At 42.7% G+C, this 25156-nt stretch overlaps 1 protein-coding gene across 1 annotated transcript in view; it reads left to right on the top strand.

Moving 5' to 3' along the window:
* LOC309565172 (ovochymase-2-like) overlaps nt 1-24716 on the top strand; it is a 132007-nt gene extending 107291 nt beyond the window's left edge. The window contains exons 17-20 of the mRNA XM_082269968.1: nt 1614-1715; nt 8192-8315; nt 17349-17479; nt 24182-24716. Of these exons, the coding sequence (XP_082126094.1) occupies nt 1614-1715; nt 8192-8315; nt 17349-17479; nt 24182-24315 (491 nt within the window). The 3' untranslated portion in view covers nt 24316-24716. The remainder of the gene's footprint in view (nt 1-1613; nt 1716-8191; nt 8316-17348; nt 17480-24181) is intronic.
* Nucleotides 24717-25156: the final 440 nt, after the last annotated feature.

Raw genomic sequence — 25156 nt, forward strand, 5'->3', positions numbered from 1 at the left:
GTAATTTTGTATTTTGTTTTAGCTTTGTTGCTGGGCAGTCTTGTAATCCCAGCTTGGTTAAGTGCGCTGAGTTAATTAGCATGTTAATAATAACCTTGTCTAGATGGGATTAGCCATGAGTCAGCTTTACCTCGTTATCTAACCATTGTGTGATGTTTTGGGTAAATATTTGGGTCATTGTTCATGTAGTGACTGACATACTTCTCAAGTGTATGAAATTCTGTTTCTTGTTCAATAAAGAGTTGATGTTTTCAGACACATACAAGCTAAGTTCAGGCTAGTTTTGTATGTAGGGCGGCAGGAGTCTCTATATATGTCGAAAACTGTAGGAAGCCATATACTGACGAAAGCCCACAAACACAGTGTGGGTCGGCGGTTCCGTTACATACAGAATATAAAGTAATTTACAAAACTAACAGACCTGGATAAAGATACAATTTTTAAAGTGGAACTAAACCAATGAATTTAATGGTTTCAATAAACGATTAAATTCATGGCGTTTTGGAAATGCTAACTATCACGGTTGCTTGTGCTCTCAATCAAACTGTCAAACCATCAAAAGGCTGGTGTCATAACTGATCAACATGTGCAGCATCATGGCAGTTACAGATCAAACAGAGGCTAAGATGGCAGCTTCCTTAACTTAAAGGCATAGAAGGGTTTAAATCCACTTTAAGTGACAGTTATTTTTAGTTCAAAAAGATTTGAAAATTACAGTCACATGGCTAAAAATAAACACTTCTATCCTTGTGTAAAGCTTTGTATATTGATCTCAATACTTGGTTGGCTGTAAACAATGGATTGTTTATTTTTTCTCTCTGTTGCTTGTACTTAATTGTATATCTAGCAGTACAATAAACTTTATTTCTGATTAAAAAAAAAAAAGTTTTGTAAGTTAAAGCGGAAGTAAACCCATCGATTTGATAATTTCAAAAAACAGTTACCATTCTCGGCATGCCGGAAATGCTAGCTGTCACTTTGTATTTACTCTCATTCAAATTGTCAAACCATCCAATAGCTGGTGTCATTAGGGATCACGTGTGCAGCATCATGGCGGCAGTTGCAGATTAAACTGAGGCCAAGATGGCAGCTTCCTTGGCTGATAATGATAGGAGGGTTTACTTCCATTTTAAGCCTACTTAAAATGGGGTCAGACAGTTGAGAATGTAGCTATAGGGTATTTTACAATTAGACTCCTTAACAACAAAATCATGATACTACATTCTGTATTTTATTCCAATACTGTAAGACTATTACTAATTCCTTGAATCTGGTTTGGGAATTTAAAGCTGAAATCTATCCTTACCATCAGTCTTACATACTCCTTACCTGTACTGAAATTGCCTACTCTGATTTCTGAGGAAAAAGAGCACAAATAGGACCTGTGCTGTCACTAGACTGGACCAAATTTTCCTGGAAAAAAAGGTAAGTATGTACATTTTATTTATTTATTTTTTTTAAGTGGTGCAGAGCTTGTGCTGGGTGGGTGGTCAGTGGAATTAGGCTTGGTGTGGGTAATAAAAAAATTGATTTTCTAACACCCAAATTTCATGTCATGTGGCAAGTGAGGTTTATGAGACAGGTTACTAAATTTATTTTAATGTCAATTAAAGATTCAATAGAAATGGGCCACTTACGGAATGATATTGATCAAGACAGTCCATGGAGTACAGAAGATCAGCCTGATCAGATTTCTAACTCCCAAGAACAGCCAGGTATGTACAAGTGTACTTATTTTTTTATATAAATTATATTATTTGCTAACTTAAAGAGTTCTTATTCTTAAGTATACTTGTTACATTTAGAAACCCAGCTAATCAGAATTTATTTAGCTGATGGCAAACCATTACAAAATGGATTTAGATTCTTATGGGTTATCGCATTTAAGGCAGTTGAACTTTCTTTACATCCCCCCACCTTTATGTGTATACAGTGTGTGTGTGTATATATACAGTATATAGTATATAAAATGTATAATTATAATATCCAAAATTTTGACAAAACTGAGTTTTATAGAACATTTGTTTAGCTCATTATATGAAAGTAAAGTTATTAAAATAACTTTGTTTACAAAATCTTCAGTTTTACTCAAATTAGTTGATGCAAAAATGAATACTCCCCACAACAAAAACTACTCCATCTAGTATTTTGTATGACCTCCATGATTTGTAAGAACAGCACCAAGTCTTCTAGGCATGGAATAAACAAGTTGGCGACATATTGCAACATCTATTTTATTCCAATCTCCAAGAACGACATCTTTTAGAGCCTGAATGCTGGATGGAGAGTGATGCTCAACTTGTCTCTTTAGAATTCCCCATAGGTGTTTGATTGGGTTCAGATTAGGAGACATACTTGGCCGCTGAATAACTTTCACCCTGTTCTACTTCAGAAATGCAACAGTGGCCTTAGATGTGTGTTTTGGATCATTGTCATGTTGAAAACGTGCACAACGACCAAGGGAATGGAGTGATGGCAGCACCTTCTCTTTCAATATAGAGCAGTACATCTTTGAATTCAGGATACCATCAATGAAATGCAGTTCCCCGACACCAGCAGCACTCATGCAGCCCCACAGAAGGACACTGCCACCACCATGTTTAACTGTAGGCATTTTTCTTTGTACTACTCACCTTTGTGATGCCATACAGTTTTAAAGCCATCAGTTCCAAAAACATGTATCTTGGTCTCATCACTCCAGAGTACAGCATGGGCCCTGGCAAATTCTAGGCTGGCTTTTTTGTTCATGGGCTTTAGGTGAGGCTTCCTTCGTAGACAACACCCATGCATGCCATTCTTCTGCAGTGTACACCGTATTGTGTCACGGGAAACAATCGTCCCAGGTGGCTTTCTACTTCTTTAGCTAACTGCAGTGAACTTACATAGCAATTTTCTTCAACCCTTCTCATCAGAAGATTCTCCTGTCGAGGTGATAACTTCCATGGACGGCCTGGACGTCTCTGTGAGATGGTTACAGTTCCATCTTTGTTAAATTTTTGTATCACTTTTGCTACAGTATTCTGACTGATAAATAATGCTTTGCTGATCTTCTTGTAGCCTTCACCTTTCTTGTTTAAAAAAAAATATTTTCTTTCTCAGGCCCAAGGGTGTAGGAACCCACACAAATCTGGGGGGGACAGCATTTTTACTCGCCAGGTATATGCTTTTCCGTGCCCCCATCAATGCAGAGTTCAGCGCGCGAGCCCCTTTCAATGCAGAGCGCCACAGCATTGTCCCCAATCACTGCAGAGCACCACAGCATTGTCCCCAATCACTGCAGAGCGCCACAGCATTGTCCCCAATCACTGCAGAGTGCCCACAGCATTGTACCCCAATGATTGCAGTGTGCTACAGCATTGTACCCCAATGATTGCAGAGTGCCCACAGCATTGTACCCCAATGATTGCAGAGTGCCCACAGCATATTACCCCAATGATTGCAGAGTGCCCACAGCATTGTACCCCAATGATTGCAGAGTGCCCACAGCATTGTACCCCAATGATTGCAGAGTGCCCACAGCATTGTACCCCAATGATTGCAGAGTGCCCACAGCATTGTACCCCAATGATTGCAGAGTGCCCACAGCATTGTACCCCAATGATTGCAGAGTGCCACAGCATTGTACCCCAATGATTGCAGAGTGCCCACAGCATTGTACCCCAATGATTGCAGAGTGCCCACAGCATTGTACCCCAATGATTGCAGAGTTCCCACAGCATTGTACCCCAATGATTGCAGAGTTCCCACAGCATTGTACCCCAATGATTGCAGAGTGCCACAGTCAGCATTGTACCCCAATGATTGCAGAGTGCCACAGTCAGCATTGTACCCCAATGATTGCAGAGTGCCACAGCATTGTCCCCCAATCAATGCAGAGACCAGCGTGCGTGCTCCCTTCAACCCAATGCACTTACCTGGCGGCGGAGGCGGCTCAGCTATCGGCGGCGGCAGGAAGGTGAGCGGCTTCTCCCTCGTCCTCTTCTGCGGCGGGAACCGGCGGGCGGCCTCTCCTCTTCTCTGCGGCGGGAACCGGCGGGAAGGTGAGCGGCGGTGAGCGGCGGTGACGGTGAGTGACTGACGCATGCACCGGCACCGCCCCCATTGCGACGTCAGCGATCGGATGTCCTGGATGATGATTGGTCCAGGCTGGAGACTGGACCAATCACAGCCAGGACATCACGAAGGTGGGGGTGGCCAAGCGCTCTTTCCTGCGCCCAGGTTACGCCCCCAGAAGGCAGCCAATCGGCGCCTTTCTGGGTCGTAAACCCCACTAAACTGGGGGGGATTTCACCATACCTGTCCCCCCCGCATTATATCCTGGGGGGGATGTGTCCCCCCCTGGTTCCTACGCCCATGCTCAGGCCTTGTGACATTTCTCTTCCATGTGGTGCCATTGCTGACAGCATGAAATAGCAAGGGGTTTTCTTTGGGTCCCTTCACACGAGCTTTCCGATCAGGTCCGCCTTTCAGTTTTTCAGGCAGACTTGATCAGATGCTCCATGCATCCCTATGGAGCAGCGGATGTCAGCGGTGACATGTCTGCTGACACCCGCTGCTCTCCGATCCGATCCTGTTTGTGAAATCCAGATGGTCCGTTTACACCTGATCTATTTTAGAGGAGAGCGGGGCTCTGACAGATCCATCTTAGCACAGTGAGCGGAGATGGACCTGTCATCTGCCTGCTCAGTGGGGATCAGCGGATCTATCTCCGCTGAGCAAAAAAGAATCCCCTGGGCAGAAAGCTTGTGTGAAAGGACCCTTTGTTAAGTAATGCCCTTTTATAATCAACTGTCTGCTGGACACCTGTTTAATAAATGAATAGACTCACCTGTAGTTGAATTCTTGTTAATTAGGATTTTGTTGTCTAAAATTTAGCTTTGCTCCTAAGACTTTCCCTGGGGTGTATTCATTTTTGCAACATGGTCTTGAATGCATTTGTTAGGAAATATATTTTTTTGTGTGTACAACAAAATAAATCCTGGTTGCAATCAATGGGCCCGCATTTGTGGGAGTATTTTGTAGTATAGTGTCCCAGAGAAAATATTGATTATGATAGCAAAGTAAGGGTTTTCTGACAAATCGGTTGGAGTTCTCATTTATGCTGAGTTCTATGTATATGTGTGTGTATGTTTATTTATATATATATATATATATATATATATATATATATATATATATATATATATATATACTGTATATATTTATATATACACACACACAGTATAATGTTTATAAATATTTTAGGTGAGGTAGGGGGTAAAAGTCAAAGCATCCACTGATCAGCCATAACTTTATGACCATCCACCTAATATTGAGTAGGTCCCCCTTTTGCTGCCAAAACAGCCCTAACCTCTGAAAGTATGCTGTGGTTTCTGGCACCAAGCCATGAGTAGCAGACCCTTTAATTCCTGTAAGTTGCGAGGTGGGGCCTCCATGGATCGGACTTGTTTTCCCAAATCATCTTCCAGGACAGCATATGGGATATAGGCAGCTCCTCCCACAGGAACTGGAAATGCATCACCAAATACACTTTAGAAGAAGGTCCATCTGCTAAACTTGTCAATTTTTGTGTTTCCTGTGGTCGGAGGAGATGTATCTCTGGAACCTGGGTGAACCTGGGTGAGAGAGGCCCCTTTTCAATGTGTTGTGTTAAAATGAAACACAATGCATATGCGTTTTAGATGTGTTTTTGCATATGTTTTAATCCCTGGTCACTGGTTGTTAGGAGCCAGCAACCTTTGGTGTCCTAACAGCCAGTGACTCATCCCTGCTATCACCCGGGGATTCCACCAACCAGGTTTGTGGGGAAGAGGTCCTTGTTCTCTTCAACATGGGGACAAGGTATTTTGCCAGAGGTGTCCCATGTTGAGGGCATATGGCCTGATATGGTTCAGGAGGAAGGGGGGACACATGCCTGTTCCCTCCCTTTCCTGGCCTGCCAGGCTACATGCCTTGATAATGGTCTAGTATGGATTTGGGGGGGCAGGCACTTTTTTTGCCCCTGGGTCCCCCTTAAAGTCCTTGCCAGACCTGAAAGTCCTGGTATGGATTTTGGCGGACGCCACGCATTTTTTTTTTTTTTTGACGTAGGATACTTCTAAAATTCATACCAGACCCATCAGTATAGCAGGCGACCAGGAGCCTAATACCTGAAGGAGTGTCAGATGTAGATGATGTTTTTTCAGCCAGCTTAGCTCTACAAGTGAATGCAATTCTTACTCTGAAGAAAGCCCTGTGTGTTTGTCTGTATCCATGTGGGAAACTGAGTCTAATGGGAGTAGTTTCAAAATGATCAATCAGCTGTGCACCTGCAGAGCACTAATGAGGAAATCTGCTGGGCCTGCATCCCTTTAGTTTGTGATTTCCTATTGGGAGTATCTTACCAAAAATGACATTTTTGTTGCAGGGGATGCCAGAAATCTGACTTGTATCTTAAGGCAGACTTCTAGGAAAATTGGTGAGCCAATCACACAAGCAGTAAATGATATTTCTGGGGTGTGGTCAGTGTACATTCTGTGTACAGAACAGCTCCAGGTAGACATATTGCATTGCATGTTACAGAAAATTACAGTGGCTACAGATTGAAAAGGAAAGGTCATTTGTAATAACATTCAATTACAATATGATTTGTGTCGCAATTGTATACGCTATATTGTTTTTTCTTTATTTGCTATTTTTTTCCCCCACGAAAGTGGAGTTACCCTTAAATATCTTCACAAGCTGCTTGTAACTAATTTTACATTCCACACCCAGAAGACTTTTTGGATCACTGTTCTACCTTCTAACACAAGTAGGTTAGTAATAGTTAGAAGAGAATGATTGAGTTAAAAAATAACTGTCTAACATCTGATTTAGGCAGGGCCGGGACAAGGCTGGGCAAGAGGGGCGGCTGCCCTGGGCACTATGGTATCATGTGAGGTGGGAGGCGCCACAAGGGGATCGGGGAGAGGGTATTTGTGTTGGGAGGTGGAACTTAGGGGATAGTAAGGTGTAGGAAGGGACATTTGAAGGGGGTTTGCTAAGAGTGGTGTTAGGGGGATTTGTGTTGGGAGGAAGGGTGGGGGAAGAGAATTTGTGCTAAAAGGGGGGTTTGTAATAGAAGAGGTGATATGATAGGGAAGGGGGGGTTGTTCTAGGAGGGGAATTTTTTTTTGGGGGGGGGGGGGGGAATTTGTGCTAGTAGGGATGAATAGGTATTTGTGCTAGAATAGGAAACTTGTGGGGGGAGGATTTGTGCTAGGAGAGGAAACTTTTAAAGGGGAGGATTTGTGCTAGGAGGGGGATGTGGGGGAGGGGAGAGAATTTGTGCTGGAAGTGGGGATTTGGGGGAAGGGGAGGGGTTTGAGGGGTGATTTGAGGAAATTTGAGGGATTTGAAGGGTAGGGGATTTGAGGGGTGATTTATTTGGGGGGGGGGTTGTGATGGGGGGATTTCAGCAGATGAAGCAGATTTGTACTGGGAGGAGGGGGGGAATTTATGCTTAGAGAAAGCATGCAGATTAGTGTTATTTTTTTGGAGGGAGGGAGTTTGCTGATACATAATGCTCATACATCTTGGTGCAGTTTGACATGTTCGCCCTGGGCTCTAGATGATCTTGTCCCCGCACTGGATTTAGGTATGTCATGCTTTATACCAGCGGCAGGCCACACACCTAATGCTAGGCCTAGTTTCCTGCTTGGCCATACCCTAGTACCCAGAAAACCCTAGTATCTGCCATTCTGCTTACATTCCAGACTGTCCTGATGGCTCAGGGAGGCTGCTGCAGGTAAGAAATATCTACTGTAAGGGGGGCACACTCAACTGGTATTGCCAGTGGTAACTATGCATGGGACAGGAATACCCTGGGAACAGTCCAAGCAGGTTAATGCTAATTTGATAGGTCTGGCCAACAGTTTGGACATGGACTGGAGGATTTATCCCATCCAAAACTCTACAAAGTCTCTGGGCTTCAGGACCCAGAAAAACTCATTAAGTTCTGAAAAAACAGCGAAGTTTATTTCTTCCATAACAAAAAGAAACCCTGGAGCCCCTTACCATGTATAGGAGACATGCACTGTCCACAATCCTGAAAACCAGTAACTCACAATACCTACACTGTGTAACTTTCTTCCCACCATTGAAGAGTCACTTTACAAAAAATGAAACACACCCGTTTATTATATTAACCATATTATCTATGATTCTACGGTAGGTTCTCTTTCCAATGGCAGCTCTTCACAGTCCATCTACACAGTATGCAGGGATGTGGTGTTACTGCAGTCACCAGGGGAGGTTAAGCTGGTTGCTGACAGTCGTGATCGTCCCAAAGGGTTCAGGTAAGAGTAGTTATATATATGATCTTAGCATCACTCTACTGAGCAATTCTGATTCATTCAAATGAAAATTTTCCAAATCTAAGAGTGTCGTGTTTCTAATAAGATACATTTATTGAATACAGAGCTTTTCAAATGAGAATCATTTTCAATAAATGTTCATTGAGAGCTAATATTGTTTACCAGAAAGTAATTTTTGATGTGATTTCCACCTGGTTGCTGTTTTTTTTTATTTTTTGAATTGTATTTCATACACAGATCTGCAGATTCTCCCTTGAGTGGCAATCTGTATGTGAAACTGGACAACCAGCAATTCTAAAGAACAACTGCTGTGATAAAATCCATTATGAAATACCAGGGGTCTTCAAACTACGACCCTCCAGTTGTTCAGGGTGGAAGGAGAAAACAAGCACTCTAAGAGAATAAACTTACAAGGGTCTAATAAAAAACGTAATCAGCTGTTTCAGGATCATGGAATGCATGACGGTGGAACTTACATGTCCATAAACAGTTAAAAGGTATTCAAGTCCAAATATTAGAGTATGGAGTCCCAGAAAGTCACTGTGCTGTAAGAAGTGATGTATGTAAAACCGCAATAAGGGCTAGCTCCGAGACACAGGGAAGTCAATTCTGTGGATAGGAACAAATAGAAGAAACACACAGAGCGCCTCTAAGTGCAGTATTTAATGATGACAATGGAAGCACAGAATGTAGTAACTCACATGAAAAGTAAGGTATCGAAGGCTTGTGATGGCTCCGGTGGACCGTGGAGGGAGGCTGTATAGTCCAAGTGTCCCGGAAAGATGGATCTAAGCCTCCGATGAGATGGAACTGGTAGACGTGAAAGACCGGTAGGGCATCTTCCGGGTTCGGGGAAGGGACCAGGTTGGAACGCAGCGCACGCCACGTGACGTCACCGGAGCACAGGGTGACACGACGCGTTTCAGAGCGTGCGCCAATTTATTTATTCATTTATTTCAGGTCCTTATATATTGCTGTCAATTTACGCAGCGCTTTACATATACATTGTACATTCACATCAGTCCCTACCCTCAAGGAGCTTACAATCTAAGGTCCCTAACTCACATACATACAATTGCTCCAGTTGTTCAGGAACTACAATTCTCATCATGGCTAGTCATGTCTGTGAATGTCAGAGTTTTACAATGCATTATGGGATATGTAGTTCTGCAACAGCTGGAGGGCCGTAGTTTGAAGATACCTGGAATAAGCCATTAAACTGCTTGTCTTACACTAACGAAGAGGAAAAGCAAAGTACAACATGTAGCACTACTAAGCTGGAAGCACATCATTTATAAATGAAATATTATAACTATGTTACTAAAATGACATTCATTAAAAATGCATGAGGGCTGGCACTGTTGAACTCATTTTGGGTATGCTAGTCCTCTGGCAGTCACCAATGCTTTCTGATTCTTTGACCCAAAATATGTATAGAAATAAACATATGAATAGGTTACAGGCAGTGTCCATACTATTCATATGTTTATATTGCACATCACAATATAAGGCAAGTGACTTTTCTATGTTTTGATAAAAGTTGTTTTTTGGATAGGTTTTATGTATGGAGATAAGGAATTTACAACATGCTTGTTTCTTGTCTGTGATTTAAGAGTATTCAAGTCAGACACAGCCTGGCAACTAACATTTTCAAAAATATGTCAGCCATGGCAGGGTTGAATTTATTATTATCTTCATTTGTGATTGAATGTTGGTGTCACTTCTGCTGAGTGAGTTCAGGAGCTATTCAGGCTTACTAGAATAGACATGTTGAAGGGGATTTACTAAAACTAGTGCACACGGAATCTGGTGCAACCATGCATAGTAACGGAAAAGCTTCTAACTTCAGCTTGTTCAATTAAGTTATTGTAAAGTCTTTTTTTTAAAAAAAATATCAAACATGTTATACTTACCTCCTCTGTGCAGTTTGTTTTTTGCAGAGCAGCCCAGATCCTCCTCTTCCCGGGTCCCTCTTCGCTGCTCCTGGCTCCTTCCTCCTAATGAAAGCCCCCACAGCAAGCAGCTTCCTATAGGGGCACCCGAGCCAAAATGCAGCTCTGTGTGTTCATTCAGAACACACAGAGCTGCCGTTCGGCCCGGCCCCTTCTCTCTCCTGATTGGCTAACTGGCTATGATTGACAGCCACAGGAGTCAATGGCACCGCTGCTGAGTCTCAGCCAATCAGGAGGGAAAGTCCCAGGCTGCCGAGGGACTTGTGGACATCGCTGGACAGAGTTGGGGCTTAGGTAACTATTAGGGGTTCTGGGGAGGCTGCTGCACACGGAAGGCTTTTTATCTTAATGCATAAAGATAAAAAAACCTTCTGACTTTACAACTACTTTAAGCTTTGACAGTAAAACCTGGAAGCCAATTGGTTACTATGCATAGCTGCACCAGATTGTGTGTTCACCAGTTTTGGTAAATCAAATCCATTGTGTCTTTGAGCAATCTAACTGATTTAGTCCCGGTTCACATATATGCGATGCGGGAACCCTGTGAATCCACTGAGGGTTCCCGCATCGCATTCAACTCGCAGGCAGTTCACACTGCCATATGCAAATCACTGGGGGTGTCAATACAAAGTTAACGACACCCCCAGATCAGTTTGCATATCGCAGTGCGAACTGTCAGTTTGGACATGAATTGGATCACATAGGTTTGAACACCCATTCGATCTCATTCTGGTGTGGACCAAGAAAAAGAATCCTGTGCGAGTTGTGTCAGAATCCGATGCAAATTCATTCATAAAATCTGTATGGCTGAATTCGCATTGCACAGACATCGCATATGATTTGCAGAGCAGTGCGCTCCGAATCACATGTGATGTCTGTCATCGCATATATGTGAACCGGTGCTCACAGAAAAAAGACATTTTGACATCTCCCATTTTTCTAGTTTAAGCAAGATTTACAAGGTAGTTTCCATTTTGACCAGTAGAGAGCGGAAAAGCTCCCCTATGGAGCAAAGCAGCAGCAGAGGTTAGAAAAGCATAAGAGATCACCAAAAAACCTTGAGTTTAGTTTACCTGACCTTGGTCAAAGAACAGAATCCATAGGAAAGTAAACAACCAGATATTCGCCTTTCTGTGCCTTTAAACTGACCACCCTGTATTTCCCAATTTTTTTTAATTTCCCTACTTTGGACAAGTATTGGGATTGGGAATGGCTTAAACATTTTTATAGTATATAGGGGGTTAAAGGCTAAGATCACCTTTTGGGAAAAAATAATAAATGCACATATTTTTGCAGAAAAAAAAGTGTGCATTTATAATTTTTTTTTTCCCACAGGAGCCTGCAAAGCATTACAGCATTGATCAGTGGATCATGGGTGCAAGATCAGGTTCCTGCAGACAAGCCCTACAACTTTCAGCCCATGCTTCTATACAGGCGATGTCTGCTGGGCACTCGCGATTGTCCGGTACAGCGGGAGAAAGGCAGGCGGCTAATGTAAACACAGCCGCCTGTCATTCTTCCCTGTGTATGAACAGTGATCATACGGTTCTGCTATGTAGGACCGTTGATCTCTGTTCTTTCACCTCAAGCCACAACCAATCACAGTTAGAAGCACGCCCCTAGGGACACACTTAACCCCTCTCTCAAAAAAAGTTAACCCCTTCACTGCCAGTGTCATTTTTACAGTAATATACAGCTATACATATGCACTGATTACTGTAGTAATGTCACTGGTAACCCCAAAAGTGTCAAAAATGTCAGTCAAGTGTCCGATCTGTCCACCGCAATGTCGCAGTCCCGCAAAAAAAATCGCAGTCGCCGCCAAAGAAAAACAACAAAAATTACAAAAATCTTTCCCTTAGTTAGTAAGCGCAATAACTTTTGCGCAAACCAATCAAAATACGCTTTTTGCGATTTTTTTTTACCAAACATATGTAGCATAAAACAAATTGGCCTAAAATGTTAAAAAATTTTGATTTTTACATTTTTTTGGGGGAAATTGACGCTCTTTTTTGTTTATAGCGCATGATCAAAAAATCGCACAGGTGATCAAATACCACCAAAAGAAAGCTCTGTTTGTGGGAAAAAAGGATGTCAAATTCGTTTAGGTACAGCGTCGCACGACCGTGCAATTGTCCGTTAAAGTCACGCAGTGCCGAATCGCAAAATAGGCCCTGGTCAGGAAGGGGGTAAAATCTTCAGGGGCTTAAGTGGTTAAGCACTCCATGCTGAGGTAGCTACTTGTACTACTGCTGCGCTGCTAAACTCTTCAAGGCCCACACCGACACCCTCTTTCTCTCATTTATCTTCAGGGCTTAGAAACTGGCACTCCCTTTCTCTAAGCCTTCTCCACAGGTTAACTGGCTTCCGGATCCCCCTGACCTTCTGGAGTGGTCCCCTCTCCTAGGCAGACCCCTGGGCGGTTTCGAGTACACGCAACACTATGTTTCCCCATAACTCCTGCCCAGAAGCTCCACACGGTTCACAGCACTCTGGATCCCTCTCTGCAGCTCAGCTCAACCTTCATCCTCTAGGCTGACTGCCCAGGACCCCTCACTCGCTGACAGGAGGAGAGGCAGCCGTCACCCTCCTCCTGGGACTCTGCTTCCCGCCAAAGACACCTTGTCACATGCTCACCTCAGACTTATAGCCCATCCCAGGGTGCATTGTGGCAAACTCCGCCCACTGATATAGCCATAAGTCATGGTGTGCTATTGGCTAGGTTTCCTCCACTGTCCAAGCATGTGATGGCCTAATTAAATGATCAGGCCCCCCTGATATGCAGACAGGGCCACCCATATGCTTTTTCCTAGGACCTACCTAGTAGGGTGCTACAAGTGGAAAAAAAATGTTCCCTTTATCATAAGCTTACCTGTAGTGTAGGTAAAAAAATTACATTCAAGAGTTTACTACCACTTTAACATGTGTAATGATAGTTTAGGCCAAGTTGACTATATCTTGAATGGTGGCCTATTTTAGTTTGCTCTTAATGAATTATTTTGCCAGTTGCGCTCTTAGTACGGTAACCATTCCTCCATTCCTACAGGGGTATTCACATTTTAATGGTTTATGGAGCTTATATGACTCCTCATTTTGTTCTTTTATATTTTCTGTATTGATCTGATGTTGAGAGTACCTGATAATTTGTAAGCTTACTTCCGACAGCTTTTATTTATCTTTGAATAAAAAAAAGACTGAAATTTAATGTGGTTGTAAAGGCACAAGGTTTTTTACCTTCATGCAATCTATGCATGAAGATAAAAAATATTCTGTGTGCAGAAGCCCCTAATAGTAAACCTGAGCCCCCTCTCAATCCAGTGATGTCCACGAGATATCACACTCCCGATTGGCTTTTGGCTCCCGTTGCTGTCAATCACAGCCAGTGAGCCAATCAGGAGACGGGGGACGGGGGCGGGGGGGGGGGGGCAAGCCGCAGCTCCGTGTGGGAATAGAAACACAGAGCCGTGGCTCTGGAGCATGCCAGCTTGGGTGCCCCCAGAGCAAGCTGCTTGCTGTGGGAGCACCCAGCAGGAAGGAGAAGCCAGGAGCGTCAGCATGGGACTTGAGAAGAGAAGGATGCAGGCTGCTCTGTTTAAAACCAACTGCACACAGCAGATAAGTATAAAATGTTGGTTATTTTCTATTTTCCAAGTTTGGAATTCTACTTTAAAGTGAAACTGTAGGCGAAAAATAATGCAGCCCTGTATTCATTAATACATCAATAACTGAATCAATGTAAGTATCTGACTTGGTATTAGCCTCTTGCAGTAACTGTACAGAAGAGCTCAGACAGTGAAGGGGAGAAGCAGCCCAGGGAACCAATCAGGTGCATTATAGTGCAAGAAAAATGCTGAAATGAAAAGAGAGCAGTGTGACAGAAAAATGAGCTCATCAATAGGCTGCTTCTGTTTTGACTGTCCAGTAACAAGGTTGGGGATGAGCCCTGTAAGTGAAAGAGAAACTGCAGCGTAGAAAGAATACCGTAGGTCCTCTTTAACACACAGTGCTGTGCTATGTGACCAAGCTGTGTAAATCTCAGGTCTGAATGAACAGAAATGCAAATCCTTTGACAGTTGACACCAGACTTGTATAAAGTATTCAAAATTTCTACTTGAGTAAAAGTACAAGTGCTCGATCAAAAAGTGACTTGAGTAGAAGTGGAAGTGCATTCAGAAAAAGTTACTTAAGTAGAAGTACTAAAGTATTCAACATTTTTTTTACTTAAGTATTGCAAGTAGTTTTTTCAAAAAATTTGCTACTTAAGTACTAAAAGTAAAAAGTACCAGTAGTTTTGAAAAAAAAATTCTACTCAAGTACTGAAAGTAGAAGTACAAGTACTGTGTTATGTAGTTATTAAAGAAAGAAGTCAAAAGTTTGAACATCATATTGTTTATTATTATTTCAAATGATTTATTCAAATGATTAACCTAAAGGACAATCACAATTCCTTAGGCTGTAACTTTTTGTAAACAAAAAACAGATAAAGTATGTCCCTCCCTTCCCCTTTTAAAGCATCCACCTTTTAAAGCCAGGGGTGGTCTCCTTCCTGAGCTTCCTCACTCTCACAGCCAGGCAAATCACTTGACGTTGAAGGTCCAGGGGTGGAAGGTGGTGTTTTTGGTTCGTCCATCTTTTCAGCTGATCAAAAGGCAGAACAGGAGCATGCGCAGTCTTCTTAATCGCGGTTTGATTTGATTTGCTCAATTGATGATGATGTGCCAGGCCAGCTTCATCAAACCTACAACGCTTAAAGTGAAAAATGCATCAAAAACTACTAACAAAGTGGCTGTGCTAAAAATGCTAATAAAGTGCCTGCAACTATATATATATATATTCTTCTTGTATTCAAAATCATCGCCCACAGTATCAAAAATAAAGTGACATGTCGGTGCTAAATGCAGTGCAAATTATTCCCACAATGTAAATTTAATTCATATAAAATATATATGACAATACCACAATAAAATAAGTTGTGATTGTGAATAAGATAGGTGCAAGTTTAAGTGTGTAAACTAAACTTTATAACGAAAAGTCCATAACTGAATTCCAGTGTGCAATCTAAGAAGTGCTTGTCACTTGCTGTCAGATGCTTCCACCTTTCTTCTGTGATCTGCTTAAGTAAAGTGGTGGACTGGATAGCCTCTCTCTCTGTCTCTCTCTGCCTCTCACCTTAGTAGCACTGGCACTGCACTGGTTCAAAAAGCTGTCTATATTATTTTCATTATAAGAACTTGTCAGAACATGTTTCCACCACCTGTCCTTCACACTAGTAGTGCTCATTTGCTTTGCTCAAGTCAAGTGCCACTGCCAGTGGCCACTGCAGTGCAGGCACAGCCACACAGGCAGAGGCAGGCCGCAGGAAGCACAGGCACCACCACAACACAACACTTATGGTCCATGGACCATGGATGGTCGGATAATCATCGTAGCCGTCAGTCTCACTCTTCTTGGTTCAAAAAAGCCACCCATGACCCGTGTGTATATAATATATTAATATTTTATATTGATTATTTGATTCTCAAATGGCACATTTGCCATTGCAAGGATTAGGCCCTCTCCAGGGTCCACCTCACTCACCTCATAGAGAAGAAGATGAGATAACGAAGAAAATGCTCCGAGTCCCGCCACCCGTGTCACAACTCCTCTCAGTAAGGGCCCTAAGAGGTGGAGTCTGAGTGACACACAACACGTCTAGAGGCAGAGACCTCGAGCGGGAAGACGGCAGCATGGCTCCTCCTGTGCGGTCTTAACTTGATGATCATGACAGTGATTCCGCGGGCCGCGGCGCGAGCGAGGCTGTGGGATTGATTGAATTGAGTTGTGCTGCCTACTGCTACACGCTACCTACTACTAAATTGTGAGTCAGTATATTTTATTTCATTTTTATATATAAAAGCGATATTGTTGAGCACTACTAGCCACTAGATCTCCTGGCTTTCACTTTGTCACATGTTGGGGAATCACAGCGGCTCGGCTCCAGAAGTGGCGGGTGTCCCCGTCATCCTGCCAGGGCCGCCAAGAAGTTCATCACCTAATCTTAAGTTATTAATATCTTATGAGGAGAGGACCTATGAGATTGAGAATTTAAATAATTAAATCTATATGGCTTTTTGAACCAGTGCAGTCAGTGCCAGTGCCACAGTGCCACCCAGACGCTATCCACCAGTGCCACCACCATTAAGTTTGTTGGTCGGTCACTCGAGCACTGAAGGAGGTGGAAGCATCTGACAAGTGAAGTGACACTTTAGATTTGCACACTGGAATTCATTTATGGACTTTTCGTTATAGATAGGTTTACACACTTCAACTTGTTGCACGCACCTGACCTAACTTATTTCATAACTTATTTTATTGTGATTTATTGTCATATTTTATATGAATTGAATTTACTGTTACATTGTGGGAATAATTATTTTCACTGCATTTAGGCTTTAGCACATTCATGTCACTTTATTTTTGATACTGTGTGGAGTGTGGGCAGGGCACTGGGGGCAGTGATGATATTATATCGATTGCACAGGCACTTTATTCGCACAGCCAAGTTGTGTTTGTTAGTAGTTTCTTGATGAACTTTAAGCGCTGTAGCACAATTTATTTGTTTGTTTCATATTTTCTTTTTATTGGAAAGATTTGGTATAGCAGCTTTTATTATACACAGCCTTTATTTTCGTATGCGCTGATTTACAAATGACATTATACACATTTTTTTGAGCTTTATGTAACCTGCCATCTACTGTTCTGGCAGTGGTAATTTTTTTAAAAGTAACGAGTAACTATGCAGCACAAAAAAAAAATACTTGAGTAGAAGTATTGAAATCATCGAAAAAATGTAGTGAAGTAAAAGTAGAAGTAGGAGAAAAAAATTATACTCTAGGAAAGTACAGATACCGCATTTCAGTACTTAAGTACAGTACTTAAGTAGTTCTACTTCGTTACTATACATCTCTGGTTGACACAGCTCCCTTATTTTATGTATGTATTTAGCTGTTTTCCTGGAGTTTAGAAGTTGTTGGGCACTCCATGATGGCCAAGAGTTACAATTTCTTGATATTTTTTGTTTCAGTTGCCAGCTTAAAGTCCAAGCACCAGCCAACCACTTTATAATGCTGAATTTTAAAGACTTGATTACATCTCAGAGGCACAATTCACAAATCGCAATCTACGAGGGAACATCAAGCAATAAAACTCTCAAAGGTAGGGACACTCACCAATCACATGAAGCAAATGAGGGACGTGAATCGTAAACTTGCTGCTGTGTTTGCTTGTGGGTTTGGAAAGGGTTACACAACAACTGATAAAGACTTTGGCCTTCAGAGATCCAAGGTTAGGCCAAATGACAAATCTCTGCACCACTATTTTTTGCTTACATTGTCCAGTGAATGAACAGCAAAGCATATATTATTCCCACAGGTCACAGCACAAGGCCCTCTAAAGCTCACCATATCTCAGATTATCTGATGATAGATAGATGTGCAAAATTATTCAGCCCTCTTAAGTTAATACTTTGTAGCGCCACCTTTTGCTGTGATTACAGCTGTAAGTCGCTTGGGGTATGTCTCTATCAGCTTTGCACATCGAGAGACTGAAATTTTTGCCCATTCCTCCTTGCAAAACAGCTCGAGCTCTGTGAGGTTGGATGGAGAGCGTTTGTGAACAGCAGTTTTCAGTTCTTTCCACAGATTCCCGATTGGATTCAGGTCTGGACTTTGACTTGGCCATTCTAACACCTGGATATGTTTATTTGTGAACCATTCCATTGTAGATTTTGCTTTATGTTTTGGATCATTGTCTTGTTGGAAGACAAATCTCTGTCCCAGTCTCAGGTCTTTTGCAGACTCCATCAGGTTTTCTTCCAGAATGGTCCTGTATTTGGCTCCATCCATCTTCCTATCAATTTTAACCATCTTCCCTGTCCCTGCTGAAGAAAAGCAGGCCTAACCCATGATGCTGATACCACCATGTTTGACAGTGGGGATGGTGTGTTCAGGGTGATGAGCTGTGTTGCTTTTACGCCAAACATAACGTTTTGCATTGTTGCCAAAAAGTTTGATTTTGGTTTCATCTGACCAGAGCACCTTCTTCCACATGTTTGGTGTGTCTCCCAGGTGGCTTGTGGCAAACTTTAAACTACACTTTTTATAGATATCTTTAAGAAATGGCTTTCTTCTTGCCACTCTTCCATAAAGGCCAGATTTGTGCAGTATACGACTGATTGTTGTCCTATGGACAGAGTCTCCCACCTCAGCTGTAGATCTCTGCAGTTCATCCAGAGTGATCATGGGCCTCTTGGCTGCATCTCTGATCAGTCTTCTCCTTGTATGAGCTGAAAGTTTAGAGGGACAGCCAGGTCTTCGTAGATTTTCAGTGGTCTGATACTCCTTTCATTTCAATATTATCGCTTGCACAGTGCTCCTTGGGATGTTTAAAGCTTGGGAAATCTTTTTGTATCCAAATCCGGCTTTAAACTTCTCCACACTAGTATATTGGACCTGCCTGGTGTGTTCCTTGTTCTTCATGATGCTCTCTGCACTTTAAACGGACCTCTGAGACTATCACAGTGCAGGTGCATTTATACGGAGACTTGATTACACACAGGTGGATTCTATTTATCATCATTAGTCATTTAGGTCAACATTGGATCATTCAGAGATCCTCACTGAACTTCTGGAGAGAGTTTGCTGCACTGAAAGTAAAGGGGCTGAATAATTTTGCACGCCCAATTTCTCAGTTTATTTGTTAACAAAGTTTGAAATATCCAATAAATTTCGTTCCACTTCATGATTGTGTCCCACTTGTTGTTGATTCTTCACAAAGAATTACAGTTTTACATCTTTATGTTTGAAGCCTGAAATGTGGCAAAAGGTCGCAAAGTTTAAGGGGGCCGGATACTTTCGCAAGGCACGATAGATAGATAGATAGATAGATAGATAGATAGATAGATAGATAGATAGATAGATAGATAGATAGATAGATAGATAGATAGATAGATAGATAGATAGATAGATAGATAGATAGATAGATAGATAGATAGATAGATAGATAGATAGATAGATAGATAGATAGATAGATAGATAGATAGATAGATAGATAGATAGTGTATGTTTTTGTGTTACATGCTCACAACCTCACAACATCTTCTTTACAGCATGAGCTATGGAAATGTGGAATAGACTCTCCCCAGAACTAGTTCCCACCAGCTTTGTAGATTGTTTTATTAAAGAACTGGATGCATTCTTAAATGCACAAAATGCAACTGGATGCTAACATGTAAAGATAATCACACCAGGGGTGAGTGATCCAGGGAATATCCAATTGCCTCTTGGGGATCAAAAAGGAATTTATTTTTCCCTGCTGGAGAATATTGGATCATGTTTTATTGATTTTATTTTCGCATTCCTCTGCATCAACTGTGGTTATACGATTGTGTATATGGAGGTTTTTGTTCTATTGATTGAACTAGATGAACTTGTGTCTTTTTTTCAACCTGACTAATAATGTAACCACAGTACATAAAGCTGAACTCCAAGGATGATATTTTTTGGAAACTTATATTGACCCAGCTTGACTCAACGACATACCTAATTGGCCTCTGTGGAAGCTACTACAGTCTTCCAGGTTCTCCTGCCCATCTGCATAGTAACCACAGGGGGTGGGGATCACTTGCTCAGCATGGCCGCAATTTAGATAATGCTTTTCATTTTTCTCAATTAATGAAAGGCGTTCTCTGATTGGACTAGGTGGAGAGGAGGGGCACCGACATCACGATCCTCACATTGTCTAATCGGAGAATGCATTGCATTTACTGAGAAATTTGCAAAGCACTCTTTTAATGGTGGTTGTGCCAAGCAACCCCTTGTGGTTACTATGCACAAGGGCAGCCGCGAGGGGCACGGGACCCAAAAGACTGTGGACATCTTTGTATTAGCTCAGACTACTACAGTTATTATAAGCTTTCACCATTCAGGGATGACATATGCATTTTTTACACTTATTTGCATTTTTTTTTCACAGCGCAATGCACTTTACTCACCTCTGATTAGTAGGGTGTAGGTCCTCGGTCTGAGGAGTCAGAGTCTTGTCAGGGAAGATACATGGCCTTATTGTCCGGTTCTCCAGCTCCCATGGGGTCTCTCTTTAGGGGAGCCCCACCTAGTACTTGGGTGGACCTTGCCTTAACAGTTCCCCTGAAGAATAGGATGCACCTGGCTTCTGCCGGGTGGATCACGAGTACCCCAGCCCCCATCAGGAGTCTTAAACATCAGTGTATCAGTTGCCAACAATGACTGAAATGCCTGGGCAGTGATGTCACCCATAGGCTTGCTATGAGGCATCCATTGTTGGCTGTCCCTCCTCTCCCCTTAAAGCGGAGTTCCACCCAGTGAACGTTTTTTTTTAATAAAAATACCCCCAGGACAGTCAGGGCTAGTGCATTCCACAATGGCTAGCCTCTGATCTGTCCCGGGTTGCACTTACCTTTTAGAAGAAATACTTACCTTGAAAATGTATTCTCCAGCGCTGCCATCTCAGGTGTGGGCAGCTTGAAGCCAGCGCGATCCTCTTCTGTGTCCTCTCCTGTCTTCTTCGGTCCCACGATGCACTGCACCGGCCCCGCCGTCACTTCAGGTGCTGCAGCGTCATCCCTGCACAGCTTCTGGGCATGCCCAGAAGCTGTTTTGCAAGGTATGACGGCGCCTGCACCAGAACTGACGTCGGGCCGGTGCAGGCGCATTGATTCCTGGGAGCGATGACGTTCAGCTCCCAGGAATCATTGCATGCCAGGAAGTGACGACTCGCCATGGCCGCCGAGGGGAGAAAGAGGAAGTAAGGTAAGTATATTTTCTTCTTAACGAGGTAAGTAAAAAAAAAAAAAAATTGCGATTATCCATTTGTTTTTCAGGTGACCCGGAGCGAGAAGATGGAGGTAAGTATAATTTTAGGGTGGAACTCCACTTTAAGCCGCTGCTGGGAGCCGCTCACATGACTGGACCAGAGTGTTCTGAGAATAGTTAAGTATAGGCATCTTCCTTCTACAGGGTAATTAATATAGGATTTAGAAGGGGGTGGGAGTGGGTGTAAGCATATTAAGGCAATAGCCTGTGTAACAGAATCGCGACCCACACTGTGCTTGTGGGCTTCTGTCAGAATACTGCTTCCTCCAGTCTGAACATAGATATCAGATATTCTATCTGCCCCCATAAAAAACTAGCCGGAACTTAGCTTGTATAGATCTGGAACAACAACTTTTATTGAACAGACTCACACACAATTTACCACACAGGAGGACATCCCTCTCCTGATCAGATTACCCCACCAGGTCAGATGCCTGATTACATTATCACATGCAGATGAAATTGTGTACAGAAATATAATTAACATATCTAAGGCACATCCAAAACAAACATTATTCTACTTTCCCCTCAGCAACTAACAGATGACAGTGATTTAATTAACTTGAGTTAATTAACTAGCAGACTTGATTTCATCGAGCTCACAAAGTACAATACACATTATTATAAGTGTAAACACATCTCCACAGTGGACAATAGGTGAATAAATCAGCACAATCAACATTGTGTGGAAGAAAGGGGGTTGAGTTGATTATATTAGCATCTGCTATGAGTCTGACTGTGTGGAGCAGTCCCCTATTGGCAATAGGCAGCTAGGCCTTTACCATGGATCCTAGGCCTAGAGTCCCAGATTCTTCATATATTCCTTCAAGTATATTTCTAATAAATACTACTGTCCCATTTAAAGTAATCCATACCATATTCTCAGTGTCCTATAAGTAGCTGTCCATCATTTCCTTGGTCACCCTGTGTCCCTAATAGACACAGGGTGACTTACACATAAGAGGGGCCTAGGGAGCTGAGAGAGGGATTTCTCAACCTCTCTAAGGCAAGCTGGGTTCCACGCCCCCCCCCCCCCCAACCAAAGTGACTCCCGTCACAGCCTGGAATTCCACTTTAAAGCCTATATAAAAAGCCTATATAAAATTTTAGTGGTTGAAGTTTACAACTACTTTTTGCTACTCTTTTTAGAAAATTCTGGCTGTCTCGTTATCATCATGCATCAATATTTTATGTTCCTAACTGGCAACATGTATGTAAAAAAGGATGCCTGACTTTAGACATAGTCAGTGACCTAAATCTTATTTGCCCCCTTTCTTCCATCTGTGCATTCCTAATGGCAATTGATGTTGCTCAATATAGTGATGGGCCAGTACTCCATGCCCATACTCTTAGACCTTTCTGCTGCCTTTGACACAGTTGACCACCTGCTCCTCATTAACAAACTCGACTCCCATGGCCTCCGTAATTCTGTTCTTTAATGGTTCTCCTCCTACCTATCTCAGCGCACTTTCAGCGTCACATACAACACCATCTCCTCCACTCCTCTTTCTCTTTCTGTTGAGGTATCCCAAGGCTCCGTTTTTGGGCCCCTCCCATTCTCTCTCTATACCTCTTCCCTGGACCAGCTGATAATCTCCAATGGCTTCCAATACCACCTCTATGCTGGCGACACCCAGATCTATCTCTCCACTCGTCAACTCACCCCCTCAAACTCCTCACGTATCACAAACTTACAGTATGGCTGTCACACCACTTCCTCAAACTCAATCTTTCTAAAACTGAGCTTGTAATAATTCCTCCTCCCTGATCCCCTCGCCATGACTTTACCATCAAGATCATCAGCACAATCATTGGTCCCTCCACACATGCCTGGGTGCCCGGTGTAATCCTAGACTCTGACCCCTCCTTCAGCCCCCTAATCCAATCACTGGCTACATCTTGCTGTCTTAACCTCTACAACATTCCCAGAATTCACCCCTTCCTGACTAATGACACCACAAAACAACGTATTCATTCCTTGGTTATTTCCAGCCTCGACTACTGCAACTCTCTCCTCACTGGCCTACCCTCACACAGGCTATCACCTCTTTAGTCTATTACTGATGCTGCTGCTAGACTAATACACCTTACTAACTGATCTGTGACTGCTGCCCCTCTCTACCATTCCCTTCACTGGCTTCAACTACCCCACCATAAAAAATTCAAAACACTAACCACAACATATAAGGCCATCCACAACATCGCCCCCAGCTACATAACCAACCTCATCTGCAGATATTGTCCAAATCATCCTCTCCGCTCCTCCCAAGACCTCCTGCTCTCTAGCTCCCTTGTTACCTCCTCCCATGCTCCCCCAGGACTTCTCCAGTACCTCTCCCATCCTCTGGAACTCCCTGCCCCAGTATGTCCAGTCAGCCCCTGTCCTGTCTGCCTTTAGGCGATCCCTGAAAACTCACTTATTCAGGGAAGTCTACCCCACCTCCACCTAAGAACTGTACCCGAGCCACCTCCATCAGATCATCCCCTGCAGCTTGTACCTTTTGTACCACCTCTACCTCCCTTTAGATTGTAAGCTCCATGGGCAGGGCCCTCGTGTTCCTTCTGTATTGAACTGTATTGTAATTGTACTGTTCCCCCTCTACGTTGTAAATTGCTGCTCAAACTGTTGGCATTATATAAGTCCTGTATAATATTAATAATGGGTCAATAGGTATGTGTCAGAGAGGAGCTTAGCTTCCAGCTATGAAACTATCAGGAAGTTGGAGCTTTGCCTGTTATTCGGCCATTACAGGAAGCGTTTGGGGGCTGCTGCAAATATGGGCCTCTAGGTGCCTGCGCTTCATATTTTCAGCAGCTTTACCTCCTCCCCCTCAGTGACAGAGCCTCTTTAAAATACTATGTGCCTTTTATGGTGTGTAAGAGATTGTTCCTGGACTATGCCCTCTAGATAAACAATGAGTATAACCTTCGCTCTGCTTTCTAAGGCCTATGATGTAAAGTTATGTGGTTTTCAAATAAAAACTCTCCAGCTTTCTCTCTGTTACAGCCCAGCTATCAGTAGACACCTTTCCTCGGACCATAAACTCAACAGGCTCAGCACTCCTCATAGAAGTCAACACCAGTGTGATCAATGCCAAGCTACACTTATGGCTCTCTTACACTTTCCATAGCCACAATTAGCCCATAAAGAAGAGTACAGCAAAGAAGATTTTTTTTTTTACATACAAAATGTAAATATATGAAAACATGAGAAATGTGTATTTTAGGCATGTGCTGTTTTTGCTAAAAGGGAAAGTGTTTTTGTGTTGTACTGCATGCCTCTAGAGAATGTTTGACTAAGAATAATCTTCTATTGAAGATACAAATCTAATTTACATAGTTTGTGAAGTACAGTGGTTCACCTGAGTAAGCACTGCGGCAACCAAGTGCCACGAGTAAACATAAGCCTCACTCCAAAACGTAGCTCTTCTTTCTATATTTTTTTCTATACTCTGTATTCCTTGATGTGTTTCACTACTGTTGGCTTGCTCACAAAGGATAGGGGAAGTCAGCGAACAGTGGTGAAATGCGTCATGGACGGTGGTTTTCGGGTGGAGACGATTGCAGTTTCATCATTTGACAAATGAAATATAGAAAGAAGAGCTAAGTATTGGAGTTTGGCTTTATATTTAATTTTTTCTGAGAGTGGAGACAGATTGTGGTAGTCAGCACCTGGGTCGTCTGTGTGGGTTGAAAGAAGCAAAGCTGGAGCAGAGTCATGGGTTTGGGAATGTTCCTAAAAGAGGTGCCACAGTTTAGAGCCCATGTAATACTAGCAATTCAGCTCTGACTGAACCTTTCCTTGTTGGCAATATGTAACCCCTGGTACCCTAATATCCAGTGGTGTATTTAGGTTTTTTTCTGCCCTAGGCCTTACTAAACTTGTGCACCCCATAATTTATATATGACCCACCCCTTCCTGTAAAGGCCACACCCCTTCCTGTTTCTGACCCGTTCTGTCATCTGTAAACCACAGACCACA

The sequence above is a fragment of the Pelophylax lessonae genome (assembly GCF_965119305.1).
Source record: "Pelophylax lessonae genome assembly, chromosome: 10".
NCBI classification, from domain to species: Eukaryota; Metazoa; Chordata; class Amphibia; order Anura; family Ranidae; genus Pelophylax; species Pelophylax lessonae.